We start from the raw sequence: 9,579 nt of genomic DNA on the forward strand, positions 1-9,579 counted from the left end.
GCAAACACCCTGGACTTGACACATTCCTAGGGACCAGGAGGTGGAATGCCAGGACCCTAAATCTTAATAGAGACAAGGACCTTGCCTCAGGGCCAACTGTAGTTAAAGCCATCCCTTATAACCAGTCACCTACATTTATCGTTCTATCGAAACATACTGGGAGAGAATAAATTTCTGTTTGTGAAAGCCTTACATAAGTTGAATTACTTTCTTATATAATGAGCTTATGTAACATATTCTGGTGTCTTTGGGGGGGAGAATTGAGTGTATTCTATTGGATTCTGAAATATATGGGTTTACTTGCTCTACTTAGTATAAACAGAGCAAACAGATTTGCGTGTACCCTTCACTATCTCTTTCACACCTCATTATCTGTTCAGGGCCTTCAGGACATGTCTTAATATTTTCGCTGTGTGCAGTGGTTCATTGCCTGTATTGACTTGACTTCTTGGGATCATAATTCTCAGTAGTGTGGCAGTTATTTAGTAGTGTAATATTTGGATCTCTGGTCGAGTAGTAGGCGGTCTTGGTCTATTAATCAAGAGTTGGAGGCTTCATATGCACCAGGTCTCCAATTGAGAAAGATGAGAATTCTGCTCCCATAAAGACTTATTACAGTGTTTACCAAAGTACCTGATATTGCTCCTTGAGGGAAATGGAATGGTCCTGTGGTAGAAAGCAGATAACTGTACTTTATTCTATGGGAGAAAGATGTGGCTTTCTACTCCTATAGCTACAGTCTGAGAAACCACAGGGTAAATTCTGCCCTTTACTACATAGTCGCTATTAATCTGCTCATACTCAATGGAAGTGAGAGTTATTTTCATTTTATTCTGAATTATGTGCTATAATACAAATGTTTTCAATTGGCAGCTAGGTGGTGGGTGATTTTCTTTTTTCCTGAGAAGAGGGTATGCAATAGGACCAATTATTTTGGGAGCCTGTGATTGGTAGCATTTGGAAACTAGGGAGCAGTTCTAATTTGTCCATAGGTCGGCTATGAGGGGCAATGGACACAATGGCACTGGATTTGGTTTATATGATAAAATGTGGCACTGCAGAATGGATCAGGTATAATGGAATCATGTAAGAAAGCATTCCATGGTACAATGATTCAGAGTGTGGCAGTAAATTCTTTATTTCTTCGTAATCTTTCTGAGATAAAGGGATTTTCCTGAGGCGTGACTCCACAACCTTTCCTCTCTGAAAGCATTATAGAGAATTGAGAAGGCAGGACATGACTACAGCAAGAAAGGAGAGCTATATCAGTGTTCTTCTGTGCACCAGAAGACCCTACCCAGTGAACCTCTTAAACCCAAAGTAACACTGATGCCAACATACAGATTGCTGTCTAAGGCAGGTCAGGCCCACAAATGTTGTCAGCAGACAAGGACCTTGCCTCAGAGTTAACGGAGATGACGGCTTTATCCTATGGCTGATGCCCTTAATTTGAATTCTATCCACCTAATCTATAAAAAAATGAGTGTTGAATGGAAAAACCCACAATTAACGATGCTTCCTTAAACACATTTAAGAATTACAAAAAGGTGCTGGACTTTTCTCTAGATGGCAATCCTCTAAACACATTCAGTGGGACGAATGACTGTTCCTGTACTATAGAGAAATGAAGCTCTGGAAACATAGTTGATTAGGTCTTGACTACTAACCATAAGATCAGTGGTTTGAACTTACCAACCCATCACTGGGGAGAGATACGAGGCCATCTATTCCTGAAATGAGTTACAGTATAATAAACCCAATGTTATCTCAGGTGGTATAGTGGTTAAGAGTTGGACTGTGATCCCCAAGGTCTGGACTTTCAAACAGCCAATTGTTCTGGGGGCAAAGGACAGGGCTTTCTACACTTGCAAAAATTACAGACTCAGAAACGGACAGGGCCATTTTCCTCTCTCCTGTAGGGCCATTTTCCTCTCTCCTGGATGGCAGTGAGTCTCAGAGTTTGCGAAACCGAAAGGGGCTAGCTAAGAAGCAACAAATCCCACATGGAAGAAGCATGCCAGCCTGTGCGATCATGAGGTGTCGAAGGGATCAGGTATATGGCATCAGAAGAAGAAAAATAATCTTACCATTGTTAATGAAGGGGGAAGTACAGAGTAGAGACCCAAAGCCTATTTGTCGGCCACTGGATATCCCCTTGCAGAGGGGTCTAGGGGAGGAGATGAGTCAGTCAGGGTGCCATGTAGCACTGATGAAGAATACAGCATTCCTCCAGTTCCTGAATGCTTCCTTCCCCACTCAACTATCATGATCCGAACTCTGCCTTGCAAATCTGGATAGAGCAGAGGATGTACACTAGTGTAGATAGGACCTGGAGGCACAGGGAATGCAGGGAGGATGATCCCTTCAGGACCAGGGGTGTGAAGGGCGATACTGGGAGGGTAGAGGGTGAGTGGTTTGGAAAGAGGGAACCGATTACCAGGATCTACGTGTGGCCTCCTCCCTGGGGGACAGACAACAGAAAAGGGGGTGAAGGGAGATGCCGGACAGGGCAAGATATGACAAAATAATAATTTATAAATTATCCAGGGCTTATGAGGGAGGGAGGAGTGGGGAGGGAGGGGGAAAAAAGAAGATCTGATATAAAAGACTTAAGTGGAGAGCAGATGCTTTGAATATGATGAGGGCAAAGAATGTGCTTTGCACAATTGATGTATGTGTGGGTTGTGATAAGTGTTGTGTGAGTCCCTCCTAAAATGTTAAAAAGAAAGAAACCCAAAGGGGCACTTCTCCTATTTTCTAGAAAGCGGCTCTGAGTAGCAATCGACATAATGACAGTGAATTGGAGCTAAGTGCAGGAGCCAGCTTGATAAATAGTCAAAATGTCAAAGCCATAGGGTGTACATGAGATTCAGTTTCATAAAGCTATTTCTAGAAGGTTATTGCTCCTCCCTCGTTCCCTTTCACAGTTTTTATGTTATTGAAATCACTTGGGTTAATGGCACAGTGGGTCATGTGTAAGGACTGAGTTTCTGTGTCGACTTGGCTCGGCCATGATGTCAGCCTACATATCAATGTTTGACATAATGCCATCACTTCCATGAAGAGATTTGCTGTCAGCAGCCAGGAGTGGGAGGTGGTATCCTGGTGGGTGTGGTTTCCCCCAGTATAAATATAAGTGGATTCTCTCTGAAAGCTGTGCAGCTTTTGGCCAGGTTCAGAAACTCACCAGAAGTGTAGATCTCCAGATGTGAGGCAGCATCTTGCCATATTTCCTACATAGCTTGGATTCATTGTTTGCACAGCCTGTGAGGAATCAGCCTACCATCTAACCTGCCCATCTGGGATTCATCAGGCCCTCAACCTACTTGAATCAAGAGAAGGTTCCAGAGTGATTTCTGAGACTTGCCAGCCTCTACCACTGTGCACTGAAAAGGTAAGTAGTGTGACTAGAACTTTTTCCTAACTATTTCTGACAGGTTGGAGGGGTGGGAGTAAAACTGGGCTTTATACTCTGGTAAAAGGTACAGACTCAGAAACTCACAAGAGAAGTTCTACCCTGTCCTATAGTTTCTCTATGAGTCAGCATTGACTCAATGTCTTTCAGTGACTAAGGGTGCTGGAGCCTAGATTTTAGAGGGCTGGGCTCACCCACTTGGCTCTCCCTGAGGTCTGAGCAGATGCAGTTTAACCTTCACAGGTCAGGATTCCTTTAGGAGCAGATTGGTCAGAATGAGCACAGGGACCCGCTCAGCATCTTGGAGCTTGCCATCCAGAGTTATGTTGCAACATTTCACTCATTCCCTCTCTGGAGTGGCTGTCCGTAGAATTTTCCCACCCCTGTTCACGGCAGCTGTTGTCTGGAGAGAGGGAGAAAGTGAAAGTCATGGTGGAGGGCTGGTCCTTCATCTCACTGCCCCTGGTTGTTCCAGTGACAATTTCAGAGGACATCTTTTAAAGCTTGTGATAGTTGTCTTCATATTCGCAGTGTCAAGAGTTTTTAGATAATTTGATATCCAGTTGTTTTTAACTTACGGTGTCACATGTTTGTCAAAGGAGAACCGTGCCTCATAGTGTCTTCAAAGTTTTGTTTTGTTTTTTCAAAATATGTCACCAGGCCTCTCTGAAAGTACTTTTGAGGAGAAACCAAACCAAATCATCTTCTAAGTTAGCTTCTAAACATTCTAACTGTTTGCGTTATTAGGGGTTTCAAGTTTAAAGAAGTGAACTATGATTTTCACATTTATTCAACAAAAAATGACATACGTATTTTGGAGATTTTAAAGAATTCTTTTCTAATTAAATTCTTCCTTTTAAGATTTTTGGGTTTGCAATTAAATCTGTTTTGTTCCATTTTCTAGTGAAATTCTCTAAGGCTTTAGGAAAAAGGCATTGCATTTAGTTTGTTTTTGCTGATTCTCAGATGATTACTAGGTGTGGTATAAGAGTGGATCAATGACAAGGTGGGTGGAGATAACACAGGTCTAATAAAAGACTGATAGGATTTTCACATTGGCATCTGGGTGGGTCTAATCCAATGAAAATTGTCCTGGGAGATTTTCATTCCTGTGGTGAGAATATTTCTTTTAGATGCATAATTCATAAATTACATTTTCTTTATGGATCCTAAAATACGTGCCTTTGATTTGATGTTTTAGGCTGTTATTGTTGTTCTGGGCTATGGAATTGGTCCTGATTCATACATACCCTCAAGTCTTACTCATAGTTAGCCTATGTCAAGATGGAATCAATTCTGCCCAAAACATGGCCATCCTTACAATTGTTATGCTGGAGCTGATTGCTGCAGTTACCATGTCATTTCATCTCAACGAACATCTTCCTATATTTTCTCTGAACCTTTTATTCAACAAGCCTGCAATTTTCCAAGGACTGAAATGTTAATCTAGTAGAGGTCAATGCCAGTTCCTTGATATTTTTTCCTTCAAATCATAAAATATTGAAACAATATAAATTTGTATCATAATTCAGATTTTTTGTTTGTTTTCTCTAAGAAAAGCTTTCCGTTTGAGTTCAATGAAATACACTTTGCCTCTGATTGCGAGTCATAATTTGATTTTAATTTGAATCTCTCTAATGTTCACCTACTGAGGATAAATGCATCCAATGATGCAGAGTATTTGTGACATAGACATGTTTGGTTTTCTCTTTCAATTTGATGCTTCTCGTGCACATGGAAACAGGAGAGGCAATGATTTTAAGCTCTTAGATGTAAAATACTAGTCATTGGTTCAAGCTCATCAACTGTTTCTTGGAGAAACAGGAGAAAGGGGTGCCTATTTGAAAATGATTAGGGCAAAGAATGTACAGATGAGCTCTTTATACAATTGATGTATGTATATGTATGGATTGTGATAAGAGTTGTATGAGCCCCTAATAAAATGTTTTTTAAAAAAGAGAGAAAGAAAGGGATGCCTAGAGAGTAATGGCACAGTCAGACTCCATAAAGGTTACAGCCTTAAAGCTAATGCTCTGGTGCAGTGCTACTGTATTCTACGGGGTGTTTATTCTGTGATAGGGTTACTTTGCTTGTCTTAGTAAAATGAGGTGGGTGTATTTTTCAATGATCTGACGTAAGTTGAGTTTGAACTGCCAGGCTCTGTGTTAGAGACAAAGCTGTGGATCATTTACCTCCATCCCACTCAGGGCTCCTTAAGCTATGCTTTCACTTTTTTAAAGATAATTGTATATCTAGTTTTAATCCTAAAATGTCTCTAAAGATAATATAACTTAGGAATTAGACTAAAATTATTATATAACACATATTTAACAACTTCTAAATTGCTTTGTTTTGCCCAATTTTTTTTCTGTTACTTTTGAGTGTATAGCCATGGCATGGGTCGGGTGGTGGGGACGGGAGTAGGATGAGAAAGCCAGAACTAGATTGGACTGCCCATTATGGTCAATACTGAGTTTCAAATTTGCTGGTCATTATTTCTAAATACTATGTACTTAAGAGGCAATCATCCCAATGGTAACACAATATTTGAGAACTTTCACTACATTCAGGTTTCTGTATAACACATAGGGTTACACAAATATCTTTCATAGCTAAAGTTTTCTGTACTTCTACTTGTTTTTCCAAGGTTCAGCTTTTAGTGTTAATCAGGATAGCTATTGCATGTTTCTCTGAAAGTGCTTGATGAATTATATTTCTGTTGCTTAATTTTTAAAGATAATTCATCCAGTTTTAAGTTGACTGTTGAAGTCATTTTACATAAATTTTATTTTTCCTATGAAGTTCACTGAAATGTTCACTTTTTCTGTCCTGTATTGGAGCCCTCTTGGAGCCCCATTGGGCTGCCAACCCAGCAGTTCCAAGGACCAGTCGCTCCATGGAGAAAGACAAGGCTTTTAACGCTTGTCAAGAGTTACAGCCTGAGGAAAACACAAGCATATCTCCTCCATGTGTTACAGGGTGAAACTGATGTCAGTGAGTTTGTTTGGTTAGTTGACTTGGTTCATATTTTACATGAAGTGTGATTTTTGATATTAGCATCTTCAGGCTATATTTATTCACCTGATTTTTTTACTAGCACTTCTCATAAAATTCACTTATGTCAGGGGTGTCAAACTGGTGGCCTTCCGGCTGCCTGCGACTGCTCAGGTAATTTTTTGTGGCCCCAAATTCTCTGAAATAAAATGAAAATAGAAAAAAATTGTTATAAAAAATAGCGCTTAGGGGAGATGGAGGCAATACTGTACACACAATTCCCTCTTTAACCCTTTAACTACAGAAGACCACTATACAGGTGGCCCAAAGTCTTTTCTGGAGGCCTGTGGACGTTTCTAGACACGATCATTTCCGGTAACGTTTTAAAGCGATGTCTGCCACTCTCATTGCATAATAAAAACAGATCCTAACAGTGAAAAGGTTAAAAACAGGACTCTAGGATGTGCTGTTATGAGTCATACCTAGCAGCAATGCTAGTTAACACTTTTAGAGGGAAGCCATTACGATTGTGCATCACATTTGTCAGCTGTCCAACATTTTGTGTTTTTTATTACTTTGTTATATTTTCCGGTCACACCATAAGAGGCAAGGGAAAGCTAGTAGAAGGAAAGCGCTGGCAAATTTCCGGTTAAAAGCATAATTATAGTTTTATAAATAAAACCAATGTTTAAATAAAAACAATTATATAGGGTTTTAATTATCCTATCCATATTTCTGAATCCTCACTTCAAAATAAAAATTCAACAAAATTTGTAAATGTGATGTGGCCCACTTTAATCTTGCCTGTTGCACCACATAGCAAACATTTTAATTGAGTTTGACACCCCTGACTTCTGTTGAATGTTACTGAATTACTGTCTTTAGATTTACTTTTTAAAAATCCCTTGAGAAACTCCTTCTTAGTGGAATTAGAAATTTCCCAAAATTGCAACAGAAGCTAAGTATCAACAGATAGAGACACCCTTCCAACTGAATAAACTTCCAGAGCAGCATAATGAGCCAGGAGCAATCTGGGAAAACCCACTCCGTGTGCACAAATCCTGTCTCTTTGGGGGAAACAATAGTTGTCCATCATAGTAGAATTCCCTTGGTCAATCAGCATGCCTGGGGAGAGTGCATTTGCTCTCACAGAGCCATCAATACACTGCAAGAGATTTTCAGACAGAAAAAGAAACAAAAGCACAGCATCCAAATACACAGAACATCCATAAGAACCGGGTTTTCTGACTTTATTTTGCAGCCATGAAGTCCCAGGGCTATCGAAGCCAGAACTCAAGCCTTAAAATCATGACTTTCCGGCCTACCATGGAAGAATTTAAGGATTTCAACAAATACATTGCTTACATGGAATCCCAAGGTGCCCACCGTGCAGGCCTGGCTAAGATAATCCCACCCAAACAGTGGACAGCCAGAGAGAACTATGACGATGTGGATGACATCCTCATAGCCAGTCCTGTGCAGCAGGTAACTACTGGGCAGACAGGTGTCTTTTTGCAATACCATAAAAAGAAGAAATCCATGACCGTGGAGGAGTATCGCCACTTGGCCAGCACCGACAGATACCGCACTCCCACACACCGGGATGTTGACGATTTGGAGCGGACCTATTGGAAGAGCCGCCTGTACAATTCTCCCATTTATGGGGCTGGAGTATGTGGCTCCTTATTTGGTGAAAACACTGAGCATTGGAACCTCAGACACCTGGGGACGATCCAGGATCTGCTGGAGCAGGAGAGTGGAGTTGTCATCAAAGGCGTCAACACCCCCTACCTGTACTTTGGCCTGTGGCAGACCACCTTACTTGGCACACGGAGGACATGGACCTGTACAGCATCAACTACCTGCACTTCGGGGAGCCCAAAACGTGGTATGCGGTGCCCCCTGAGCACGGAGCCCGCCTGGAGAGACTGGCCAGGGAGCTTTTCCCTGGCAGTTCCAGTGGCTGCGCGAACTTCCTGCGGCACAAGGTGGCCCTCATCCCACCCAGAGTCCTCAGGGAGAACGGCATTCCTGTTGGTCGGATCACCCAGGGAGCAGGCGAGTTCATGGTCACATTCCCCTACGGATACCACGCTGGCTTCAATCACGGTTTCAACTGTGCGGAATCCATCAACTTTGCCACCCTGCGCTGGGTTAATTACGGTAAAGCTGCTTCTCAGTGCAGCTGTGGGGAAGCCAGGGTCACATTTCCCATGGACGCCTTCGTGCGCATTCTGCAACCCGGGCGCTATGAGCTGTGGAAACAGGGCAGGGACCGCACCTCCGTGGACCACGTGGAGCCCACAGCACTGACCAGCCCGGAGTGAATGGCCTGGAAGGAAGCCCAGACTCGTGTGATGGTCAAGGGGCGTCTGCGGTCCTTTAAGCCACGCAGGGCCAGGCGTCGCTCTCTGACTCTGGCTGCAGACAGTGGGCTTGGGGGCTGTGCACTGGTGTGTCCTAGTCCCACAACCCACTCCTGGGCAGACAGCTCCACTGTGCAGCCTGAGGCCCCTAACTTCATGGGCAGCAGTCCAACGGGATCCAGTGTCTCCCTATTTCCCACCTCAGTTCCATCTGCCCAGTATCTCCAGGCTTCACCAAAGGGGACTCGCACTAGGCGTCCTCAGGACTCCGATGCCCACCAGCAGTCTGTGAAGTCCAGGGCCAAGAAGCACACAGCAAGCACATTTGTACACCTGCCAACTCAGGCATTGCATGAGAATCAACAATCAACAGATGACTCTGGCCCTCGGAGTTTTGAGATCCTGCATGCTGTTAAAGCTTCTGGGTGCTGCTGTGACCCCGATCTTCAGCCCTTGGGACCCCCACTGAATCCTGATTCTCTGATGCACCCTGGCCCCTGCCTGAAGTCACTGGACAACATCTCAGTGAATCTCCCGGACATGCTTGTGCTGAGTCCTCCTAATGAGTCTTTGACTTCTAAAACATTCTCCAGCTATGCCTCTGTGCACAGTATGGCACCTCTGGACCTCCTCGGTGCTATTGCTATGGACCCCCTTAAACTTCTATAATCCTGCCCTCAGATGAGGTTCTGCAAATCTACTTACATAGATCCTTGGAGACAGACTCGATGGAACTTCACTTCCTAAATCCTGAAAGGTTGTCACCAGCAAAGATCTTCTTGTTGTGAGTTTAGCTAAACTGCA

The 9,579-nt window shown here is 42.9% G+C and overlaps 1 protein-coding gene across 1 annotated transcript; it reads left to right on the forward strand.

The window, feature by feature from the left end:
• Positions 1 to 7,672: 7,672 nt before the first annotated feature.
• LOC142427565 (lysine-specific demethylase 4D-like) lies at positions 7,673 to 8,736 on the forward strand. The gene is given in 2 exon segments (XM_075532779.1): positions 7,673 to 8,225; positions 8,228 to 8,736. Coding segments are annotated over 2 exon segments (1,062 nt in total).
• The last annotated feature ends 843 nt before the right edge of the window (positions 8,737 to 9,579 follow it).

The sequence above is a fragment of the Tenrec ecaudatus genome, chromosome 15 (genome assembly GCF_050624435.1).
Source record: "Tenrec ecaudatus isolate mTenEca1 chromosome 15, mTenEca1.hap1, whole genome shotgun sequence".
In the NCBI taxonomy this organism is placed as follows: domain Eukaryota; kingdom Metazoa; phylum Chordata; class Mammalia; order Afrosoricida; family Tenrecidae; genus Tenrec; species Tenrec ecaudatus.